The 26,430-nt window shown below is 40.1% G+C and overlaps 1 protein-coding gene across 1 annotated transcript in view; it reads right to left on the bottom strand.

The window, feature by feature from the left end:
- Positions 1-2,590: 2,590 nt before the first annotated feature.
- Positions 2,591-26,430, bottom strand: part of GPRC5A (G protein-coupled receptor class C group 5 member A) — a 25,670-nt gene continuing 1,830 nt past the window's right edge. The window contains exons 2-4 of the mRNA XM_069101447.1: positions 7,039-7,976; positions 4,275-4,336; positions 2,591-3,626 (exon numbers count right to left, since the gene is read on the bottom strand). Coding sequence (XP_068957548.1) covers positions 3,534-3,626; positions 4,275-4,336; positions 7,039-7,957 — 1,074 coding nt within the window. The 5' untranslated portion in view covers positions 7,958-7,976 and the 3' untranslated portion in view covers positions 2,591-3,533. The remainder of the gene's footprint in view (positions 3,627-4,274; positions 4,337-7,038; positions 7,977-26,430) is intronic.

The following is a 26,430-nucleotide window of genomic DNA, read 5'->3' as shown; positions in this document are numbered from 1 at the left end:
TGAAGGAGATGGTCAGGGAAGGAGCAGATGGGCTTGGGAGCCACTTTGGGAAAGCCACCTTGGGAAATTCATTCTAAGGAAGAAGAAATGGAGCAAAAATGTAATGTCAGAAGAGAAGATTCCTGAAGGGCTACATTAGAGGCTCAAATTTATTCCTAATAGTTGATTAAGTAGGGAAGAGAGCCAGGGTGAGAAAAGTTTTCATCTGACTTCTTTTCAGAAGGGCACAAAACCATCAACATATCCACTACCTATTAGTAGGTTTAAAACTAATTTGAATGCATGCAAGTCATACTAAAATTAGCCCTTAGAATGGCAGCTAAAAAAAACACCTCTCTCATCCAGGTTCCCACCCACATTGTGGGAGAAGCCTAACTCTGGCTTAGTACAACAGGTTCAAGGCTTTTATTATTATTATTATTTAATGCAATAGGCATTTGTGAACCATGAAAATCCAATTAAACTCCTTTAATAACTGATGTTTAAATTAATGAAATGGAACATCCCTTCCATAGTCAGGAGCTGCAGACAGCTTATTCTGGAATAACATTTCTGACAATATAAATGTTGGGACAATAATCTCCCTCACCCCCACACCAATCCTTCTATAATTGAAACTACCATGGTAGCTTGCAAAGCACCAGGTAGGGCTGAACCAACTGCCACTACAGGTGCTGTAGCTCTCACAGTTCATCCAAGTTCCCACTACATGACCCAACCCTTCCTACCTACCAGTCCTTCATCATTATAGTTTTTTTAAGGAAAATCTGGGAAAAAGAAAGATTTTAGAATTGTGACTCCCCAACACACTGGATGGTTTTAAAACCAAACAAAAATACCAGCCTAGATGGATAGGCTTCACAGAAGCTGAGGGTGGGTATTGTGTCCATGAGATGGACAAGGGAATAGGTCATTGAACCTGTGTAAATTAAACAAATATTACCACTGTGGGATACACTGGAGCCTTGGGAGTAGCAACTCTTCCCTCCCCCAGACCACTAGTCTTGCTTCCAAACCAAATCTCAGCCATCATCCAAGTAAGCAACTCCTGTGGAGAAGGGGCCAGCCTTTCCCACTAACTGCCATCCCCAGAGTAGCCAAACTAGCCTAGTGAAAGTGGCAAGGAATCTTGAGGAAATGTGTACCAGGTAAGTCAAACCACCACTACAAATTTGACCACCATCTCTCCTCAGACTATCATGGACACAGCCTAAGACCCTGACCCAAGTAAGAGCCTGGGGAGCAGTATTGCTCTGTGAATACAGGCTACAGTCCCTTGCCTGCCTCGTTATTTTATTCTTCATTTAAGTAAAGGAGATGAATCTGGAGGTTGTGGCCTTCTGAGTTTTGAAAGGTCAAAAAGAACAAGCCTCTGGGAGTCCAGGGAGTCCAGAAATATGTGAATCTAGGACTTAGAATCTATGTTGGGTTTTGCAGCCTGCCCAGCATTGATACCACAAGGACCGAAGACCTCAGAAACATCAGCAGCTGAGACAAGTACTCAACCAACATCATACCACCTCTGGACATGAACTTGGCCAGAATGATGCCATGTAGAAACTATGCTAATTTTGAGCCCTTTCTTTCCAGAGCGCAAGGTGATATAAGGGAGAACATGCCCCCAAAGTGCAGAGGCAAATAGTTGTACTTTGCTCTTGTTATGTCCTCAAAATAAACATCCTGGGGCAGCTGGGTGGCACAATGAATAGAGAACTGACTCTGAAGTCAGGAGGACCTGAGTTCAAATCCAGCCTCAGACACCTGACACTTACTAGCTGTGTGACCTTGGGCAAGTCACTTAACCCCAATTGCCCTGCCTTCCCTCCTTCCAAAAAAAAATTAAACATTCCTTTCTAAAAGCTAATTTATGTTAAGTAGTCAAATGCAAATGGGCCGTTAGTCACTGGTGGCCAAAAGTGGGGAAATAACTATCGGACTTGAGTCAATGACATTAGAGAAAGGGTTACCTCTTAGGGTACCCCTAGAATCTTGATGGGGAGTTATAACCAGCCTGGATCTGGGATCTTGTTCCTGTAGAATACTTGCTACATTAGAATGAGCTTATTAAAATAGTATTCTCCTCATATCCCCTGAATACACCTCATAGACAAAAACAACCCTATTTATATCAAGAGGATGATACAGGAACAATAGAACCTAAAATTGTAGACCAGAAGTATTAAAACAGGGTGCTACCCAGCCCCAGCCTCTCTTCTCCCCATCCCTTTTAGTCAGAAACATTAAAGCTGCACATTGGTGGGGTTAGGCTAAAGTTTAGTTCCTATTCCCTAAAAGGTATGATATCACCATGACTACTTTGGCTTTATACAAGCTGGCTACCCACGGCTCTCAGAAAGAAGCATTCATCACTAGGGAAGGTACCTGGGTCCCGATGCTGGATGTGGAGAGAGGAAGATGCAGCCTTCCTCTGCTGCATTCAGATCCATCACTCCCTCAGGCTCCTGCCCAAAGCTTGTCAGAAGCTTGTTCTGACTTCCATGATAGATGATCCCCACAGCTTCCTCTGTTCATGGAAGGGGTGGAGAATAAATCACTTCAGTTACTAACTCACCTTTTATTATTTATTCCATTTGAGAAATGAATAACTTATTACATAATGAAAGTCTTCCATATTAGTAAACACCATGCACACATTTACTGAACAGGGAGGGCAAAGACAATATTAGACTATTTACAGAGGATGTATAGCTTGGTTTAGGAACAAGAGTCAGTGCCACAGCTTTGCTTCTGGAACAGAGCAAATTCTTCTAAGAAAAGCGCATCAGGCTTATTCAGGAATGGAACATCTGGAAGGGGAACTCCAGAAAAAGCTTCAGTTCTGGAATTTAATGGGAAACAAATAGAGGGTTTGGCCTGTGACATAACACCAAAGAAAAGAAGAGGTCAGCATATTGGACAGGTCTGTGGAGCCTGCTGAATCTAAAGTGGCAGGGAAAGTCCATTGTGCCCATGGAGAAAGATAAATGTCAGGGAGTTGGTTTGGGTGGGGGAGTGGTGTAGGATTAAGGCAGACGTGGATTGAGAGGCTGTTTTTGGCTCTTTGTTGTTTTTACTCAGTTTCTCAATCCTGTTCTTTGCAAAGCTCATGGATCACAGCAAAAACAGCTAGGCAATCTGTCTTCAGAAGGATGAGTTGAATTCATAAAGCCCAATGAACCAAAGATATGTATTTCAGAATGACCAAATTGGAGGTCACACATATACTGAGATGGGGGCCTCCCTCACTTGGTTGGAGGTTCTTTTCCTGAGTTGAATAAAACTACTTGTGAAAGCACATACTTTGGGGTGGGGACCAGGGAAAGAAATATGCAATATTTTCCAAAACATCAGCCTGGTTTACTTCCTTCTTCCCAGGAGTTAGAAGAGAGTTGGGGCTCGGAGGAAGGAAAGTTTCCCCACACCCCCTACTATAAGTCCAGTTTCCTTGGCATTTGGTGGGCTTATTCCATTTCCCTGTAAATCCTCAGCTGATTCTGCTACTGTTTGCTATCTTCTCATCTGGCACGGTGGTATTAATTGCCCCCTTTCCTTCCACCATAATCATCATAGGGGCTTGAACGGGTCTTGGGTCGTGGGATTGAAAAATCCTTTTGAGAGTCCTGATCCTGAAAAAAAAAGTTACCATTAAACTAGTTACAGTGAGTGCTGTTATTAAACTGAGGCAGCTAGGTGATACAATGGATAGAGTGCCAGACCTAGAGTTAGGAAGATCTGACTTCAAATTTTACTTCAGTTGTGTGACCCTGGGTAAGTCATTAGTCTCTGTTTGCCTCAGTTTTCTCATCTGTAAAATGCGGGTAGTAGCACCTACCTCTCAGAGCTATTGTGAGGATCATAGCTGTGAAGCACTAAGTGTAGTGCCTGGTATATGGCAGGTGCTATTGTAAAGGTTATTTTTTATAAACTCATTCCAGATCATATTGAAAAAAGCATGTGTAGGGGCAGCTAGGTGGTGCAGTGAATACAGCACTGGCCCTGGAGTCAGGAGGACCTGAGTTCAAATCTGCCCTCAGACACGGAACACTTACTGACTGTGTGACCTTGGGCAAGTCACTTAACCCCAATTGCCCTGCCCTCCCCCCCCAAAAAAAGCATATGTAGAGACCTACTCTGGGGTTCCCCTTTCCCTAGATTCCCTTCAATCACAGTCCCTTCCAGGATATCCTGGTTATAAGAAGAGTCCCAACTGTGCATAAGGGGTAGCTCTGATGTCTTAACGCCACAGGTGAAGAAAGGAAAGGAAACTACTTTACCTGCAGCTGGAAATGGGTAGAATATGGAGCATAGAGTGTGCTGCTGCCAGGGTTTTCAGGGCCTGAAAGAGAGAGAGAAAATCACGCATTCATTGGCCAAGTCAGTAAAGTCTCATCATTCCCTAGAGAAGCAAATCAAAGCGGTCCTTCGACCTTGGCGTTGCCCCTCCCCCAAGGAAAGCTTCCCCAGAATCTATGAACGTGTCTGGTGGCTGGTAGACAGAGCCCTGAGGCTGGGCTGACTTCAGTCACGGGGAGCTGTGCGGTCCTGGCCACGCGTCTGCTTGCCTCAGCTTTCACACTGGCAAAATGCGGATGATAACAGCACCTACCTCTCACGGCTGCTGTGAGGATCAAATGTAGCCCTACAGCATTTAGCCTGGTCCATGGCACATAGTAAGCACTGCAGAAATGTTAGCTATTATCATTAATCCTGGGAGTGCCGGAAAGGCTCTGTGCTTTTACTATGATTTTACCCATTTTGACTTTCCTGGATTAATGGAGGTATGCACAGAATAATTTTACATTTACATATATGTATATATACATGCATACGTATTTGTGTCTAATGATGGCCATCTCTAGGGTGGGCAGGAAGAGAGGGGTGTAAAGAAAGAAATTTACACAATAACTTTGTTGTATATTTAAAAGGAATAGTAAGTTATACATAGATTTGCAGTTTCGTGTGCAATTATATATTTTTTTAATTTTACTATGTTATGGAAATGCTTATTTTATTCCATAAATTAAAAATAAAATAAATTTAAAACAAAACAAAAAAAAGAATATGGGCAAAGTAATCTCTTGGGTTTTTTTTTTGGAGGGGGGGAAGGCAAGGCATTTGGGGCTAAGTGACTTGCCCAAGGTTACACTTAACAGTTAGTTAAGTGTCTGAGGCTGGATTTGAACTCAGGTCCCCCTGACTCCAGGGCCAGTGCTCTATTCACTGCACCACCTAGCTTCCCCAAGGACAAAGTAATCTTTCTGAACTTTTTATTAAAAAATCCTATTCTAGGGACAGTTAGGTGGCACAGTGAGCAGAACACCAGCCCTGGAGTCAAGAGGACCTGAATTCAAATCTGACCTCAGACACTTAACACTTACTAGTTGTGTGACCTTGGGCGAGTCATTTAACCCCAATTGCCCTGCCTTCCCCCATCCAAAAAGACCAAGAAAAACAAAAACAAAAACAAAAATCCTGTCATACTGGAGCAAGCAGAGGTTCTAAACTTGGAGAAAGCAACAGGATCAAAAATACGACAGTATTATAGCATTTCATTTAAAAATCTAAGCCATTTTCCAACACTTACCTGTTTATGTTTAAGAGTGAGGATTTAAGAAAGATCTCCACCCTCCCTTCCATGAACCCCTCCCTGCACACACACCCTTTTAAATTTCATTGCCTTGGTCTCTTCAGTCTTCCCAGTGACTGTCAGGGAACCACAATAGCCCTAAGAAATAAGCCAGGAGGGATTGCTTCTCAGGGCCAGGGTGTTCTGGAGGGCAAACTCATTTGTGACTGAGAACAGATCCATCTAGTCTGGCCTGACAGGTCTTAACCTCTAGTTCAAAGCCGTCCACCCATGCAGCTATGCTTGTCCCTCACACACAGGATAGCCCAAGATGTCCCATCAGTGTATTATCCTTTTCCCAAGAGTTCAGTGATTGAATTACACCTTTGGTTGTTGTTTTTAGTCATGACCCATTGGAGGGGTGGGGGGTGGGGCAGGATTTTCTTAGCAAAGATACTAGAGTAGTTTGCCATTTCCTTCTCCAGATCATTTTACAGATGGGGAAACTGAGGTAAACAGGGTTAAGTGACTTACCTAAGGTCACACAGCTAGTAAGTGTCTAAAGCAGATTTTAACTCAGCAAGATGAGTCTTTCTGACTCTAGGCCCTTACTCTATCTACTGCCACCCAGCTGCTTCTACCTGCTAACAGGATTTAGATTCTAGTTCTAGTTACCAGCCCTGTGACCTTGATTAGTTACTTGAGCTACCTGTGATTCTGCTTCCTTATCTATAAACTGGTGCCAATAATTGTACTAACACCTCACAGAATTGATAGGAGGATGAAATAAGATTTTCTCCCTCTGTCACAAAAGGGATGAAATAATGTGACAGTGGAGATAATAAAGTGAAAAATGCTATACAGCTTTGAAGTTTTTAAAAATTATCAAATATCAAAATGCAATAATAGCACCTGCTTTCCTTATGCCATAATGTTGTGGTAAAGGTCCCATGAGATCATGTGTTAAAGTGCCATAAAACCTAGAAAGAGTTATTCAAATATAGGGAATTGTAAATGACAGGCAACCATGGTGAAGAAGAAAGAATACCGGATTAAGAGTCAAAATATCTGGGGGTTTTATCTACTTACTAGCTTTGTGACTTTGGACAAGTCATTTGAATTCTCTGTGCCTCAGTTTCCCTTATCTATAAAATGAGAGAGTTGTGCTAGATAATATCTAGACCTTAGCTTAAAAAGACCCAGGTCTCCCACTGCACCCAAGGCCATCTCCTGTCATTCTGATCTATTATTTTACCACTGGGTCCAGATGGTTCTGGAGGAGAAATTGAGGCTGGTGACTTTGCACAGTCCTCCCTCACTTAAATCCAACTCACTTGCAAATCATGGCATCACCTTCCTGCTGTCACATCCCCTTCGAAAACAAAGGACAAACAATAACTACAATCCTTTCTAGTTCTCAAGTTCTATTAATCTTTCATCACTTCCTGTGTGAGTGAATGTCCATGCATTACCTTGAGGGATTTCCTCTTGCAAGTAGGCTCTGTTCTCCATACCATAGCTTTGCTTCATGAACTGGGGTTTACAAAGGTTGTCTTCCATGGGGTAGTCCCTTGGGTTACGTTGCTTGGTGAGGAGGATAAACTCAGGCAAGATGTACATTAATAGGAAGACCCAGCCATTGGCAACCAAGGCAACGCTAAGGATGGTATCATCCCAAATTAGATCAAGGGGTCCACGTAAAAGCAAAGTAATCCATGCTACCCATATGGCAATGGAGAAAAGCATGGTAATGTAGATGTGTGCGCCGTGGCGCTTCCAACCGGTAAAGGAGCCACAAAAGGTGGCTAGAGACATGACGAAAGTGAACGCCATCAAAAAGAGGACATAGATGAGTAGCATCACAAAATCTTCATTGCGCTGGGTCCTCAGCATTTCAGCAAAGACATTAGTATTGGTCCTGTTCATGGTGATGACAACATAATCAACAGCAATGATGTCCTGGACCAAGCTGAAGCCCAAGGCCAAGCCTAGGATCATCAATAATGACAGGGGTTTCTTTCCTCGGACCAACTTGGCCAAAGTGAATGCATGTGCAAGTAAGCAAGAGAAGCAGAGAGCAAAGAGGACTCCAAAGAGAAAGAAACGAGTGGGACCAGTCCTGTCGTTGAGTTTGATGATGAAGGCGAAGGTGAGGCCGAAGATGCCCAACACCCCCAGGAGGAAGAGGAACTGGGTAGGAAGGACTTTTCTACGATTGGAGTCCTGGACCTTGCAGATGAGAACAAGAAGAGATAGCATGAAGACGACTGAGGTCACAACTCCAGCTGCTGCAAATGCCTCTAGAACAATGCCCCAAGGCTTGTCCATGTCACAAAGGTTATGGTATGTGGAGTTTAGGTTGGAACTGCATCCTCTAGGGATAGTAGCCATGATGATTGAAACAGTAGTCCTAGAAAGAAGGAAAAGAAAGAAAAGGGGTAAAACATTAATAAAGTCAGTTATTTGTCACAGAAGACTCCGTTAAATATATGAGGATGGTAGAAAGACCAGAGGTTTTCTCTCTCTGATAACAAATTGGACATTTATTAAGGTAAACCTCATATTTATCTATATCTACTTAAATTATATATGTATGTATATGTATATATACATCTATATACACACATATATGTATATAAACTATACATCAGATATTGTCCTAAAATCAAAGGACTTTAATCCATTTGGTTCCAAAGTTTAATTTCACAAATCATTATCTCAGCAAACACCTGGTGAACCAGGACAGACACAAGAATTGATTGATATCTAAGAGAATGGCCTGGGGTCAAAAGAAGTGTCATCTAGATACCTTTTCAGCTACTTCTGTTTACCTACAGAAAGGAAACAGGTATAGTGAACAGAAGACAGGTATCAGACTCAGGGAGAGCTGGGTTCAAGTTCTGCTTTTGACATATGCTGGCTATGTGATCCTGGACAAGTCATTTAAACTCAGTATTTCCAGTCAACTTTTTAAGACTAAATTGCAGAACAAGTGATGATCCATATTGGCAAAGGGAGCAGCAGTCAATTAAAAAAAAACCTTTATTAAGCTCCTTCTATGTGTCAGGCACTATGGTAAGTGCTGGGGATACAAAAAGAGGGAAAAGACAGTCCCTGTCCTCATGGAGTTTACAATTCAACGGGATGGACAGCATGTAAACAAATATATAGAAATAAATGGGAAATAATTAACAGAGGGAAGGCACTAGAATTAAGAGGGACTGGAGAAAGCTTCCAATAAAAGGTGGGGATTTAATTGGGACTTAAAGGAGTATCCCCATTGGGAATGAGGAAATCACAGATTTCCAACTGAAAAATCAAGGTCTACCCACACCCCCAACTCTTTTAAAGGTGATGAGCAAGGTGCCAATTTTGTCATGCCTTCATGCCCTACACAACCTTTTAAAAAATAATCACTGTTAATATGGATTAATTATAAATTTCTAAGATGTTTTCAGCAATGTATTCTCTAAATTTCAGGAAAACAATTTGATTAATAATTTTTCTGGCACATTTCATTCAGCAAATATTTTTGATTGTTATTTTCTTCAGGAAACAATGAAAGAAATATGTGATTGATTTCCATTCCTCCCAATCATTCTCAACCTTTTTTCCACCTCTGGGCACTTGCCTAAGCTGCTGAGGCCCCATTTCATATTTTAGACATTTGCCATCTTCCCAATACTTGGGACTGGTGCTTTCTTTGCCTTTACTTAGACATCTCTATATCAGGCCAATAATTCCTATCCGAGTACCTGAAGTCCATCCTTAACTCTGCTGCCTGTACAGTCAAAGGCTTTTACTCTTTATGATTTGTCTACAAAAACCAACAAATGGTGGAAAGGAGTTTCATGGTATATACAGTTATAAATGGGCCACAGTCATAGAGAAGGATCACCAGAGGGTCATAGAAATAGATTTGGAAGTGACTTCAAGAATCATCCAGTCCAACCCCCTCATTGTATAGATAAAGAAACTGAGGCCCAATGAGGTTAAATGGCTTGCCTAAAGCTAAGCTTAAAGTGTAATGGGAAAGATTTGACACAGGTCCTCTTATTCCAGAGTCTCTTCCCATAGCAGAAGAGGGATCATGAATGAGGTAGTGGGAATAACCTTTAACCTTTTTTTAAATTATTTTTTTTTTTGAGTTACAATGACATTTACTAGCTGAGATTTTGGAAAAGTTACTTAATATCTGAGCCTTAGTTTCTTCATATGTAAAGCAGGGAAAATAAGACAAATTAGGTCATTCTGAAAATCAAATGTGACAACATATATAAAACACCAACTTTAAGTGTTATATAAACATAAATTACTTTGTTTCATAAAGCAGACTGAGGCACAAGTATACAATAAAAAAAATGAAACCCCTCTAGGACTGCCTGGTTCTGGTACTGGATCTCTAATGCAAACTCTTCTTGTTTCAAAGTGTATTGGAAAAGGGGGCATATTTGGAGTTTAATAACTCCATGGCTGACTGTGAGCCTTCATGTAAAGAGGCTAAGGGAGGAGAAAGCTGGCAGAAGCTTTCAGAAAGCTGAAAGAAGAATCATCTAATCCAACCCCATTCATTTTACCGATAAATAAAACAAAGCCCAGAAAGGTTAGGTGTGACCCAAATTCTTGCAGGCGGCAGGTGGCAGGGGTGGATTCAGAGCCCAAGTCCTCCAATTCTAAACCATCATTCTTTTTCCTTGTTCAGTTGGCTCACTTGTATGTATCAGACTCTTCATGGCTCCATTTGGGGTTTTCTTGGCAAAAATACTGGAGTAGTTTTCCATTCCCTTCTCCAGCTCATTTAACAGATGAGGGAACTGAGGCAAAGAGGGCTAAGTGACTTGCCCCAGGCCAGACAACTAGTAAGTGTCCAAGGCTAGATTTGAACTCGGGAAGATGAGTCTTCCTGACTCCATAGCTGGTATGGGGAACCTGCAGCCTCAAGACTGCATTTGGCCTCATAGGTCCTCAAGTGCAGTCCTTTTACTAAATCCAAACTTCACAGAACAAATTCCGTTAATAAAAGGATTTGTTCTGTAAAACTTTTTCTCAACCAAGGACCTGGAAGCCAAGGTTCCCAAACCTTGCTCCAGAGCAAACACTCTGTCCACTGTACCACCTAACTGCTGTTTCTTTACATCAAGCCTAAATCTGCCTTTCTCTAACTGCTACCCCATTGTTCCTGGATCTTCCCTCCACAATCAAGCAAAAAGCAACAACAAAATCTAACCCCTCTTCCACAAGACAGACAACTTCCACTGTTGGAGACAACAACCATGTCAACCTTCAGTCTTCTCTTCTTCAAGTTAAAACATCCTTCCTTAGTCCCTCCAATCTAATCTCATCCTATGTGATCTTAAGACCCTTTAGCGCCCTGGTCACCGTCTTCTAGACAGTCTGAAAGTTATTCATATCTTTCCTAAAAGGCAAAACCCAGAGCTGAACAGACTTTACAAAAATGTTCTGACGGGGACAGTACTATGTAGTCCTAACAAGTATGGATTAGCCTTTGGGGATTCTATTATCTCTTATGGAACTTGTATTGTAGTCCACTAAAATACTCAGACTTTTTCAAACAACTATTGTCTAACCACATCTTCTAACTCTTATACCAGTAACGTCTGTTGTTTAACTTGTGTATGACTTTGCATTTATCCCAATCAAATTTCATCATTTTTGATGAAATCTTACCCTGTCAAGATCTTTCTGGATCCTGACTGTGCGTTAAGTATCCCTCCAGATTTGCATCATCTGCAAGCTTGATAAACTTCTACACTTTTATCCAAGTTGCTGAGAAAAATCTTAAATAACACAAAACTAACCACAGATTCTTATGGCATTCCACTAGAGACCTATTTCCAAGTTAACATCAAAGCATGAATGTTGTTTGGTTCTGGCCATTCAAACAGTTCTTAATCAGTCTAAATGTACTAATGTTTAGTCACATCCCTCCATTTTCTTCACAAGAAGAGCAAGTTAGACTTCATCAAATATTCTACTAAAATCTCGATGAATAATATTTATAACAATCTCCTTATCTATCAAGTAAAACTATCAAAAAAGGAAATAATGTTAGTCTATTAATACTTGCTTGCTTCTTTTCTTGGGTGTTCACTAACCATCCTTTTAATTATACCTTCTAGATTTTTGCCAGAGATTCAAGACTCCATTCTCATCCATTTTCTAAAAATTGGCACCCTAAGATCATAAGTTTAGGGCTGAAAGGGACTCTATAGGCTATCTAGTTCAAACATCTCCTTTTACAGATGAAGATGTTAAGGTCTACAGAGGTAAATTTAAACACAGCTCCTGAGACTAAAAATCCATTGTTTTTTCCACGGTACAACACTTTTCTTTAATCCAATGGCACCTCCTTGATCATTCAAAGATCTCTAATAATGGTTCAGCAATCACATCTGCCAAACTTTTAAGTCTCCTTAGATGTTGTTGATCTAGGTCTGGTGACTTGAATTCATCAAGAGCTGTTAGTAACTCTTACTCTCTACATATTTACTACCAGTTTCCTATTATAGGCCTTTTTTTGGTTGTTCTGTCCTTCCCAGTCCACAGATCATTTTCTTTTTTGTTTTTCTTTTCATTTCTTTTTTGAGGCAATCACAGTTAAGTGACTTGCCCAGGGTCCACAACTAGTAAGTGTCTGAGGTTGGATCTGAACTCAGGTTCTCCTGGCTCTAAAACTGGTGCACTATCCACTGTGGCCTCTCATTCTCTTTCTCAGAAAAAAATAAAAACAAGTAAAATAAGAATTACATGACTCTACCTTCCCAAAGTCATCAAGAGAGTAAGTAGCAACAATCATCAAGGGATAATCAAGAAAGAGTGCATTGATCCAGTTGCACAAGCCTTATTTCCCTCATCTGACTCAGACTATATGAGTCAGAGTTCTGCTTTTTTTTTTTAATATATCCCCCAAGAAATTACTTTCATTCCTTCCTAGCTTCCCACTGACCATGGTGCCAAAACCCTAGCAGATTAAAGACAACAGCAAATGATTAGATTGGGAAAGGGTTGGGAGACAGTTGCAGTTATTCTGGAAAGGATGAGTAATATAATGGCTCATCATGGACCTAGCATAGATATGACTACAAAGCTCCATGGACAACTTAAAAACAAATTTAATAAAACATTTATTCAACCTCCACTAATGCAAGCTGGAATTCATTTCAGGCCTAATGGCTTCTCTACAGAGTACCATGAGTTACTATCACTTATCTTAGCTAGCTACTAGGATCTAATTCTTTTGCCATTCTTTTATTAAAGTCTCTGTATTGTTTGTTAGTATTATTTTAATTTTCAATAACAGAATCCTGTTTCTAATTCCTACCTACACAATGGACAATGCATTATCACATAAACTAACTTTCAGGTTTCTTTTTTTTTTCCTGTTCACTGTTCAAAGTAATTGTTGTAAGGAGGAAATTCTGGCTATAAACCATATATAACCATGTATAACACCTACAATTATGTGATTCTGAAGTCACATTTCTAATCATCAAAGGAAAAGACCTTTTTCCAAGAGCAAATAGTTGGCCCAGGAAAAACATTCTCCAGTTCTTTAGTCTCCAAGTTTCTTATTGGGAATAGTTTAGAGAGGATCCTTGTTTGGGTATGAGTTGGACTAGATGACGTCAAATGTCCCTTCTTATCCTAAGATTCTGTGATTTATATCATAAACAGTCCCTCCCTTTTACCACCAGCATACCAACCCCATGCCCTCAACCAGGAAGTCCTATGCTGATCAGAATAAGGTAGAGGAAGGGGGAGTAGCAGGCAGATAGGAAAGGATCATCATGGCTAAAGAAAAGCACTCAGGATTTATGCCTAATGTTAAAGTGACCAGACTGGGAAAGGGATCAGAGAAAGAAGAATTTATAGATTGAAAAGAGTACCAAGTAGGCAGGCAACAAATATTTATTAAGCATTTACTGTGTTCCAGGTACTGGGCTAAGCACTACAGATACAGATACAAGCAAAATGCAAAAGAGTCCCTGCCCTTAGAGAGCTTACCATCTAAAAGAAGCTCCATCAGTGTAATAGCTGTGATGGGGAGTTCCCATCACATCTCCAATAGGGGAGTTCCTAGACAGAACTAAATCCTAGACTGAATAGAAGCCTAAATTAAGATCAAGGAACAAAGTCAGAACATGGAATCAAATATGAACCTTTTATTTCACTGATACCAGGAGTTAAGTGGGTTGTGCAGGGTCCAGGGAGTGGGGGATTTCCCTCTACTGAAGTGCTTTTCCATTGGTTGTGATCTCAATCCCAAAGTAATATTATAAGCCTAAAAGGGTATATAGATATCTGGCTGTAATGCAGTTTTCTAGAAGGTAGGGTTGCTTCTTTCTCTAGCAACCAGGAATTTGAAAGATGTCAAACTAAGGTAGTACCATAAGTCTGAAGGGACATATAGGTCCTTGGGAAACTGGGGTTCGCCAAAGAGGGAAGGAGAGGTGTTTGTGCTACTTATGGACCTGGGTGCAAGCCCTTTGTTTTTTTTCCCGTTGCCAGTAAAGTCTGTCTTATATTCAGTGCCTTGCTATCTTGGGTGCTTGCCCAGAAGTTGAGGCCTATTTTCTTTTATTGTGGAGTCAGACTTCACAGGCAAATTCTGATTCCCAAGGAAAACCCTGAGTTGGGGTAGAATTAACTAAATTCTGATGTAGAAGAAGGAGGGAAAAAGGTGATAAACTCACAAGATCACATGAACCCCAATCTGTGTAAACCTAGAGCTTTAGATTGGGGCCACAAGTGAGAGAGGGAGAGGGGAGACAGAGAGAGAGAGATGATAGAAAAATAGATATAAAATATATGATAGGACATATTTATATATAAATATATACATACAGGTATATGCCTAATGTATACACAATCTATACGAACACATGTATGTATTGTGTACGTGTGTCTATATAGATATAATTGTATGTATATGTGTGTGTATTTTTATTTATTTATATGTAACCTAAATTATTTCCTAAACTCTAATCCCCAATCACAAAATGTCTGCTTTACACTTTCAAAGTCAATGGCCCATGAGCATTTCAAATTCAATATCTCCAAAGTGGAACTTAATTTCTCTATATACATGCATCTACATCTATCTATTTCTGGTAAGAACACTTCCATCTTCCCAGTCTCCTTTGTAACCCTGAAGACACCTTGGAGTCTTCCTTGTTTCTAACCTCCTACCTATAGCCACTTATTTGCCAGGTTTTTTGATTCTATGCCCACAACTCTCACACATGTTATGTTTTCTAGACCCTCCAGGTACATTTTTTGAATTATCATAAGGTTTTGCTGCTTCCTAATCCAATCCATCCTCTCTCATGAGCCAAAATAATTTTCCTAATTGCTCAAAGACCTTTCTTTAGTGGCTTCCCCCCCTCTTTTTTTTATATAAATACAAACTCCTTAATGTGGTATTCAAAATCCATCATGATCTAGCTCCTACTTAGGCTTCCAGTCTTATTTCATCCTTATTTCTCCCTTCACAAATTATGTTTCAGCCAAACTAAGCTTACTGGCTCTTCTCTAAACTCTATGCTACTCCATCCCTCCCTCCCCACCACAGCTCTATTCATTCTCTACCTCTCATGCCTGGCATGTTCTCCCTTCTCTTCCCTTTCTCTCTCAGAATCCTTATCTTCATTCAAGGTTCAGGTTAGTCCCTACTGCCTTTGAGAAGACTTTCCTGATCTTCCTAGTTGTTAGGGCTCTTTCCCTCCATAAATAGCCTTGTTATTACATTTATTGTTTATATGTTTACACATTTACACATTGTTCATATGTTATACATTTATTGTTTATATGTTACACATTTAAGAATGCAAGCTTCTGGAGGGCAGGTGTTATTTTTTGTCTTTATATTTCCAATGCCTAGCATAATGCCTTGCACAATAAATATCTGTTGAACACTAATTGTGAAACCTCTGTCTTCTGACTCCAAACCCAGGTTTCTTTGCACTACACCACTCTAAGTAAAGAAGAAAAAGGAATCTCAGGTCACAAAATCTCCCAGACATCTTTCACTGTCCATAGTAGGCAGAACAATCTAGGAATAATAATAACTCATATTCATATAGCACTTTAAGATTTGCAAAGCAATTTATTCAGTTATTGTGAAAATAATTATTATTAGACCTATTTTATAATGAGAAAGGGAAATTAAGATTGAGAAAATAATTGCCCATGATCACATAGCAGAATTCAAAATCGTGTTTCCTAACTTCAGGTCCAGCGCACCATAAACTACACCCTATGACCTCTACACCCTTTTACCACTCTACAGCATATCTTCCTGTGTCTCCATACTACCCATATTACCCACACTACACACACACACACACACACAAAACACACACACACACACACACACACACACGAGTGTCTAATTAGCTAGACCTCAGCTTTATCTCTCTAAAACAACTCTGGCATATACAGCAATCAAAAGAAATAAGAAAACAAAGGATCCAGACTTTGCTCTGATGTCTTCTCAAGTGATGAGAAATAGAAGGAAGGAGGATATAAATGAAGGAAACAGAGATGAAATACAGATAGTGTTAGAGATATGATCACCTTTAATGAACATCTCTGGTATAGCAGTCCCTTTCACTGTTACCACAGAAAGGGATGAGGAGACAGAGTTCTTTCTATTGAGTGTGGTAGGCAAATGGAACATGAATCCCCTGTCATTAATCTGTTTATTTATTCACTCAGTCAGCCAACAAATATTTTCTGAGAGACTACACATTAAGAAAAACATATTATAAATTTCCATATTATAAATAGCCCATAGAAGACCTGTCCCTGAAAAAAAAACTCTGCTTCTTTCAAATTCAGGTTTTTCATTAACTTAATAATCTGCCCACATACTCCCACTGAGTGACTGTAAGAGAATTTAGGGATTGGTAGTCAGAGGTGGGCAGGGCCAGTAATCAAGTCCAGTTTAGGGTGGAAGTTGGAAGACCAGACCCAGCCTGGTGGAATCACATTCCATGGCAGGTTAAAATTCCATCTCAGTTTTCAACATCCTGCATCTTCCCCACTTTGAACAATCTTAAGAGTGGTTGGTGTCTGGCAGGAATAATGTTTCCCTCCTCTTTTCATTCCCATTAAGTTGGTTTGTTGACAGTTAGTTTTAACTGTTACCAGGTAAATAAGGAGAACTAAACTTTGCAGACCTCAGACTTATGGAGACTAAATGGGGTTTTGTCCAATGGACCTAATTCTGATGCGGATAGCAGAGATTTTCCTAGAAGAGGACCTCATAGGGCATCTTCCTCCCCAACCTCTTTGCCCTTGGTTTCTTGCCCTTACTTTGGTATCCACAATGAGTGTCTCAACAATTGGTCAGGGAGACAGCAGAAGAGAGATTGGTCTTTGAGACTGATGGGACATAGGTCCCTGCCACCACTGAGCAGGGAAAAAGAATAAATACTTTCTTTTCCCAGGAAGGTAAGGGAAAAGCAGCTTACTTTCAGTTCTGATGTGCCCTTCTCCATCGTGGGAGGAGAAAAAGGGACCCTTAATTGTCTCTGAGGCATTATTTGAAATAATAACAATAATCATAACAACATTCCTATAAATAAAAAAGGACTTTTCCCCTCCCCATCTATAAATCAGTTTCCAACTATTTTTCATTTCTAACATATGGAAAAATCCATCTTTCAAAAAAAAATGTTAACATATTAGTCTGGGGCTCATGTATTAAAATGTAGCATCATAGGATTTGGAATTGGAAGGCATCTTCGAGTCTCATTTTATAGATGAGGAAAGTGAGATCTGAAGAGGTTGAGTGATCACACAGCTAATTCATAGCATAGCACAGAAATAGAATTCCAACCTGTTTCTTCTGCCTCCAAATTTGGTGCCTTTTCTATTACCAGAGGCTAAATGTAGATTCTGAAATATTTAAATTTTTTTATTCTTTTATTTGGAGGGAGGAAGGCAAGGCAATTGGGGTAAAGTGACTTTCCCAAGGTCACATGGCTAGTAAGTGTTAAGTGTCTGAGGCCAGATTTGAACTCAGGTCCTCCTGACTCCAGGGCTAGTGCTCTATTCACTGAACCAACTAGCTGCCCCTAATATTTACATATTTTTGAGAGAAAAATCAGGCTTTTAATACTCCAAAGTGTTTACTTAGCTTTAGCACACAATTGTGAATTAAGAATCACTAAAGAACGCCCCTGTGACAACAAAAAATATTAGACCTTGGATCAACATGCAGGTCTCTCCCCCTCCTTTCTCAAGAATTTCAGTACCTAGTTCAGTCTTCCTTTCCACAGCATCCACTACCCCATACTTAGACACCTCAGTCTACATGTATAATGGTAAGGAAATTTGGAGATCTTCCCTGCCCCTTAATGGGCCTCACCTGTAGCCCAACAAGAGAAACTTGCTTACTCGATACTTATTTTTCCAGGAAGGCCCATACCTTGTTACTTTGTAATTAGGCAGTGGGTCATGAAGGTTGTGATGTCTTCTGACCCTGGAGAAGGTTATATATACCCTGAGGTGTGGTTTTCTTTGGGGCTCCCTTATGGGAAGAGTTGTGTGATTTGGCCAGATGACACTCTGGGTAGCCATTGAGTCCCCCAGCTTTGAAAACCCTTGTTTCTCTCTCTGGTAACTAATAATTATGTATGTAATGGTCAGACAGCTAGAAGCCCTATCTGTTGGTCTGTTTATGTTATTCTGTTTGTGTTATTTTCTCTGTCTGTATTTTTTGTCTGCTTGTAATTTCTGTTTGTATTTTCTGAAGTTCAGGGTGCTGACATTTTCCCCTGAACTAAGTGAATGATATCTATGTTTGATTAAAATAAGATTGTTAACCCCCTTTGAGTTGGTTTCCTTTAGAAAAGCAGATCAAAGAACCTGTACTAGTAGCTATCCTAGGTATGCTAGGGTACTTGCTGCTACAACATATGGATTGATGACCCCTCTAACACCACACCCTCCCAATTCATCACAGAATATGAAAATTAGCAGCAACCTCAGAGGGCTCATAGTCCTGTCCATATCTGAATAAGTAAACCCTCTACAATATGCCCAATAGTCATTCATGCAGAGCTCCAGCAATAGGGAATCCAGGACCTTCAGAAGCAGCCCATTCTGTTTAAACAACTCTAATCATTAGGATGGTGTTCCTTACATTAAACTGAAATCTACTTCTCTGTATTTTCCACCCATACCTTCTTTTTCTGTCCTCCACAACCAAGCATAAAAATGTCTAACTCATGACAGTCATCCCCACTAAGTCTTCTCTTTTCTTAGCTTAAATATCCACAGCTTCTTCAATTGATCTTCTGACAACACAGTCTCCAGTCCTCTCACTATCCTGATTGCCCTCCTCTGGACATTCTCCAGTCTGTCAGTGTCTTTCATATGATGGTGCCCAGAACTAGATTTGGCAATCTCTTTGAAGTTGAACAAAGCTCCTCAATTTCTATGACCCATATTCTCACTCCTCTTCAGCCAACTTTAGGGATAGACATGCTTTATATCCTACTCCCATTCATAACTGTGCTACCTCCATAATTCCAAATTCCAAGTTTCCTTTCTATATCACAATCTTCTGTCCTTCCATCTTTCTCTCTACCTCACATCTAAGACTTGTTTCTCATTCTTTCCCATCTACTTTTTCAGTCCATCACCTGTGCTCTGGCCATCCTCTTTTCCTTTTATGCTCTTAAACTCTATCCAAAAAGTCTTAATGTAGTTTTAAACTGGCAAGTCTAAAAAGTTTCTATGGAAATTTTGGCCATATTTAATTCCAACAGTACATTAACTCTACCCCTGAATCTGTTCCTCCCTTGTCCTGACTGCCCATGCCTGGACTATCCCTCCATCCACTTACAGTTTACCCCTGGTTCACCTCCATTTACCTTTTTTTAACTAGTGCTAATATGCTTCAAAAATAATTTTCCTAAGGCATAGATCTGACCACATCACAGATAAAATGTATATTCCTTAGTCTAGCATTTAAAGCTCTCCACAATCTGGCTGCTATCTATGTTTCACACATTTCATATTATTCCCCTGCATGTACTCTATGTTTTCTCCACACTGACCTGCTGGCAATTTTCCTCATTCAGTATTCCACCTCCAGTTATAGCGTTTGCCTACCAAACACCTGGAACACACCTCATCCTTACCCCAACCTCTTTCTTTTTACTCTAACCTCTTAAAAACTTTCCTTTCCTTCTAGGTTCAGTTCAGCAGCAACTACACAAAGCCTTTTCTGATCTGTACATATGTTGTATCCCCTCCACCCCAAGAGAATGTGTGCTCCTTGAGAGAAGGGAGGGTCTGTTGGGTTTGTTGTTTTGGGGTTTTTTTGTTTGTTTGTTTTTGTCATATCCTCAGCACCTAGCACAGGGTGTTACATATTTGATAAATGTTTGATCTAAAAAAGTCTAAAAAAATCTAAATATTTAATCAATGACTATTTAATTGAATTGTGGGAAAGAGGGGCAATGACAAAAAAAAAAGAGAAAGAAATCTGAAGAAAAGAAATAGGTGGAGGGAGGGAAGTAGCAAAATGTCAATACTGAGTCTAAAAATTGTTTTAGTATTTACCCGACATGTAATGTTGATATAATATGTACTGTCTGCCAACATCATAGGTTAGCATATGACTGCACACCTGTACTGTTTATACTAAATTCTTTTTGTATTTCATTTTTATTCTAAGCTTGATAATCACCAAATAAAATGAGCTTTTCCATTTACAAAGTGGAACAGAGAAAGAGAATTGTGCATAAAATCACAATTCACTCCTAAATATGACTTACTTTTCCTTTTAAGTATATAGTAATTTTAATATGCACTTTTCTTTTTTTTTTTTTTAAGCAATCGGGGTTAAGCAACTTGCTCAAGGTTACACGGCCAGTCATTTCTGGGTGTGGTGCTGAGTGTCTGAGCCCGAGATTCGATCTCCAGGTTATCCCAACACTGGAGCCGGTGCTCTTACTCGCTGAGCCACCTGGCCGCCCCTAATATGCACTTTTCAAAGCTATCCTGTTTCTTTTTCCTTCTCACTTTCTATTCTCTTCTATGCATTTAAAATAGTTCAAAATGACACTCTTTTTCTTTTTTCTCTTATTTGGCAACCACTTTTTGCTGGCCCCCTTTTTCCTTATGCTTGTCCCCACCTTCATTGAAAAGAACAAAAGGAAAACAAAAGGTTGTGACAAATATGTGTACTCAAAAAAGACAAATTCTCAAATTGACCAAGTCTGAAAATGGGTTGTCTCATTCCACATTTTGCATTCGCCATCTTACTGTTTTCCCATAACCCCTCCAATATTGTAATATTCTGTCTTTTTATCCTCACCGCAATCTGATCGGTGTGAAGTGGAGCCTCAAAGTTGTTTCAATGTGCATTTATCTAATCATTAGTGACTTAGAACATTTTTTATATGCTTATTGATATTGATGGAATCATAACAAAGCTGCCCCAGCCCCAATATCCTAACTTCCTTAATGGCTCCCACTGAACAGCAGGCATGTCCTGATTTAACTACATAATCTGGTTTTAACCACACCAGAGGTCCCCAGACTCAATCTACCCACTTCCCTTACCTAGCCACCCCCTGCCCAGGATTCAATATTCTAATTTCCTCATATATGCTTCATTGTTCACTAGAACAACAAGTGTGTTGACAAACTCATATTCCTCACAGAACAGCAGGTATGTCCATGTGATGGGATCGCAGCCACTGCCTCTACTAGCCACTGCCCCCAGACCCATTCCTTATATTTCCCATAGAAACAGCAGGTGTGTCCATGCACTCAACCACAACCACATCCATCTAGTCTCAGACAAGACCACAATACTGAGCCAATCAGAAATCATCACCACCAGGATGCCCAAGCAGGATGTGGACCCCAAAACAATACAAGGGACTTTCACTCAGTAAACACCTGCGAAGTAATAGCAAAAGTTGTCCTTTAGGTGAACTTATGACTAGAGAGATTTATTATAATATTATCATATATACATATTCCTATTTGCAAATAGCCTCCAGAGACTTGTGGAGGTAAGATCATTTCTAGGGCCATTCTCGTACTACCCATCATTCCTCCAGTTCCCTTCCTATACAGCGTGACTATTCAGTAAACACTTTGTAAAGCACTGTTTTATTTAGTGCTAGCACATCCTATAGCTACCTCCCCCCAGCACTGGGATACCACGTCTCTTCTCTACATGTGAATTCAGAGGTGACCATCCATCAAGCCAAAATTCCAGAACAAGAACTCAAAGTGATTCCACTTTTCCTTCATACCTAGAAGTGGGAAACTATGGATTTTCTTGTATTCTCAAACTAGGATTCCTCAAACTGAGGAACACATAGGCCCATGAGCTTCCTGGGGAAAGTAGAGGGTAAGAAATAGATGCCTACAACTGCACCTCTTCTCAAAGACAAAGCACTACCAGAAAAAGACACCAAGAAAATTCTGCAGACAGTCTTACTCTCATTGGATTTAGCTTAAGGAGGGAATAACATACGCACTCATGGGTATCTTACCCTACAGGAAAATAGGGGGAAAAGGGATAAGAGGGGGGGTGATAGAAGGAAGGGCAGACTGGGGGAGAAAGTAGTTAGAAGCACACACTTTTGAAAAAGGGTAGGGCCAAAGGAGAAAACAGAATAAGTGAGGGGTGGGATAGGATGGAAGGAGATATAGTTAGTCTTTCACAATATAACTACTGTGGAAATGTTTTGTGTAACTACACGTGTATAACCTATATTGAATTGCTTATCTTCCCAGTGGGGGTAGATGAGGAGGGAAAAAGGGAAAAAATCTGGAACTCAAAGTTTTAAAAACAAATCTGTATATTAAAAAAATGTGTTGTTTTTTTTTTAACATGCAACTGGGAAATAAGATATACAGGTACTAGGGTATAGAAATCCATTTTGCCTTGCTAGAAAGTTGGGAGGGAGGGTTAAAGGAGGATATAAGAGAGAACAGATTGGGGAATGGGTGTATTCAGCAGGCTAGCTATTTGAAAGGTGGGGGTGGGGTGGGGAAAAAAGGAGAAAAATTTGTAACTCAAAATCTTGTGGAAATGAATGTTGAAAACTAAAAATAAATAAACAAATTGGAAAAATGAAGACATTTTAGCTGGGAAAATGTTTTTTAATTTTTAAAAATTTAATTTTTAATTTTTTAATTTTAATAATTTAATTTTTAAAAAATTCTGCAGCCGTAGGTCTGTCTCAAGTTATATCCTGGATTATCAAGAAATTCATATTTTATGAGTTGCTGAGTATAACAATACAAATCTGAAGTGAGTATGAAATATTTGTTCAGCAGTTCCACAAAGTGTTGAAAGATTCATGTTTATGAATATTTTTTCCTTTAAGCAATTATTTTATGGTTAAGGAAATGAATAGCTCTCCTATATCTGACACCTACTACTTTGACCATTGAGTAACTTTTCTAGAAGGGCTTCTTTTAATCCCTTTGAGGGTAGACTCTAGACATGAACTGTACCTAAGCTTTGTTAAAAGAGATTTTCCTATAAACTCCATTCTAGGGTGGGAATATAACAAGTGATAGAGGAGGAAAAAAGTCTGACTTCCCTCTCTTTGGGGCCATGCCTACTCTAGGATTAAATCCAACGTGTGTAAGTACAGATCTGGAGCTTTTTTCATCTTGGGAGTCTGCACTGTGTGGGCCACAGGTGACAAGAGAATTATGGTATTTGAATATTAGAGCTGAACGTTGTCTATCAAGGTCATCTACTCCAGGGGTGTAATTCTACTCCCATAGAAAGGGATCCCTATAATATACATAGTGACTTAGAAAAGCACAAATTAACATTATCTATGTTACATTGTATTTTTAATTTATTTTGTTAAACATTTTCCAAATACATTTTAATCTGCTTTGGCCTCAGTTTAACTTCCCACACTTGTATCTAAACCAATCTTCCATTTTCTACATAAGAAAAGCCAAACCTAGTGAGCCCAAGTAAATTACCCAAAATTAGAGATAATGAGAGTTGCTGGGCCTGGAATCAGGAAGACCCAAGTTCAAATCCAGGCTCAGATCCTCACTGGCTATGTGACCAAGGTTGCCTTAATCCATTGGAGAAGGAAATGGCAAACTACTCCTTTATTTTTGCCAAGAAAACTTCATGAACAGTGTGGTCCATGGGGTCATAAAGAGTCAAACAAAGGAGTGAGGCAATGCCCATTCAGTATTTAAGATTGCTTAAGAAATGAGTCAAGGGATGTCCCCTTTTAAAAAATCAAACTGGTGGGGGGGAGTAGAAGCAGGACCTCCCCACGACTCTGGCTTCCACCTTCCCTAATCCATGTAAAAAGGGGACTCTAAACAAACTTTGAAGCTGCAGAACCCACAAAATGACACAGAGGAGCTAACCTCCCACTGAGGACAGCCCGGCAGGCCAGCAGGAATCAGCCAGCTCAGCACTCTGGGAGCCAAGCCCAGCCCCACTCCGAGGCTTTAGCCCTAGGGTGGGCCTGACCAGCTTTGGCCAGAGGGGACTCCAGATCAGCAGCAGCTGTAGCCGTTTCCAGATTTATCAACACATAGATGTGAAGGACAAAGTGAGAGGTCAGTGCAGTCTGGACTTTGGGACCCAGTAAGTGGGAATGCGTGACTTTTGCCCCTGGGGCGAGAAGCTTCTGAGATGCTGGCACAGCCAGCCAGCACCACATGGCAGCTTCACCTCCTGGCCTACAGAGTGTAGGGGGGACCAAGCACCAGTCTGAGGGGTAATTGCTCTTGCTTTAACCTTCTTGGATCTGGATTGCAGTCTAGGGTGGAGGTACTGGGGTATGTGTCCAGGTTGCCAGAGCATGTGGAGACCTCAGAGAAGGCACCCATCTAATACCTCCAGCAGCTGAGAAAACCCCAGATTTTGGGATGAAAGCCCCCCTGTCTGGTGGCAGAGTCCTACTGTGGCAAAAAGCCCAGGGGTCAAGTGACTGAGAGGCAACATGACCAGGCAAAGAAAACAAAGCAGACAGAAGATTCCAACATTACACTCCTATTTTGGGGACAAAAAGGAGCAAAGCATGGAACAGGAGGAAGACAGTGAAGTCAGAACTCCTGCACCAAAAGCTTCAGAGGAAAATATGAGCTGGTTACAAGCCATAGAGGACCTTAAGAAGCAGATAAGAGAAGTGGAGGAAAAATTGGGAAGAGAAATGAGAACAATGCAAGAAAATTATGAAATGAGAGTCAACAGCCTGACTGAGGAAAATACTTCCTTAAAAAATATGCTAACTCAAATGGCAAAAGAGGTTCAAAAAGTCAATGAGGAGAAGAATGCCTTAAAGATGGAAAAAGAATCTCAAAAGCTCAATGAGGAGAATCATTGCTTCAGAATTAGATTGGAGCAAATGGAAGCTAATGATTTTATGAGAAATCAAGATGCTGTTAAACAGATCCAAACAAATGAAAGAATAGAAGGCAATGTGAAATATCTCATGGGAAAAACCACTGACCTGGAAAAATAGATATAGGAGAGATAATTAAAAAATTATTGGACTACCTGAAAGCAATGATCAAAGTAAGAACCTAGAAATCATCCTCCAGGAAGTTCTCAAAGAAAACTGCCCTGATGTTTTAGAACCAGAGGGCAAAATAGAGGTTGAAAGAATCCACTGATCACCTCCTGAAGAAGATCCCAAAAAGAAAACTCCTAGGAATATTATAGCCAGGTTCTGGAATTCCCAGATTAAGGAGAGACTATTACAAGCAGCCAAGAAGAAACAATTTGAATATTGTGGAAACACAATCAAGATAACACAGGATCTGGCAGCTTCTACACTGAGGGATCGAAGGGCTTGGAATATGATATTCCGGAGGTCAAAGGAGCTGGGATTAAAACCAAGAGTCACCTACCCAGCAAAACTGAGTATCATGTTTCAGGGGGAAATATGGTCATTCAGTGGAATAGAGGACTTTCAAGCATTCTTGCTGAAAAAAACCAGAGTTGAATAGAAAATTTGACATTCAGATACAAGAAGCAAGAGAAGCATGAGAAGGTAAACAGGGAAAAGAAATCATAAGGAACTTATCAAAGTTGAACTATTAACATTCCTACATGGAAAAACAATAATTGTAACTTATGAAACTTTTCTCAGTAGTTGAAGGGAATATATATATGTATATATATATGTCTATATATGAAGGTATATGGGCATGTGAATACATATGTGAATGTGTATATATGTTTACAGGTATACATAGATAGAAGGCACAGGACCAATTTAACAGGAAGGGATGATACTTAAAAGATGAAATTAAGAGGTGAGAGAGGAATATAATGAAAGGAGATGGGGAGAGACAGAATGGGGTAAACTATCTCATACAGAAGAGGCAAGGGAAAATGGTTACAATGGAGGGGAAGAATAGGAAGGCAAAATGGAATGGGTCAACCTTATTTCCATTGAATTTAGCTTGAGGAGGGAATGAAATACACACTAAATAGGGTATCTCACCCTCCAGGAGAGTAGGGGGGGAAAGGGGATGAGAGGGGGGATGATGGAAGGGAGGGCAACCTGGGGGGAGGAGGGAAGTTGGAAGCACCCACTTTTGAAAAGGGTCGGGATCAAAGTAGAGAATAGAACAAGTGGGAGGTGGCATAGGAGGGAGGGAAATATAGTCAGTCTTTTACAATATATCTACTATGTTATTGTTTTGCATTAGCCACACATGTACAACCTATCCTGAACTGCTTATCTTCCCAGTAAGGGTGGGTGACAAGGGAGGAAGGAAATGAATCTGGAATTCAAAGTTTTAAAATCAAATATTCATATATATATATATATATATATATATATATATATATATATATATAT

The sequence above is a fragment of the Petaurus breviceps genome, unplaced genomic scaffold (genome assembly GCF_028583685.1).
Source record: "Petaurus breviceps papuanus isolate PSGF00001 unplaced genomic scaffold, PetGlider_PUasm1.0 470, whole genome shotgun sequence".
Lineage (NCBI taxonomy): Eukaryota > Metazoa > Chordata > Mammalia > Diprotodontia > Petauridae > Petaurus > Petaurus breviceps.
Note: the sequence above shows the minus strand (reverse complement) of the source record. Positions and strands in the feature narration are given on the sequence as shown.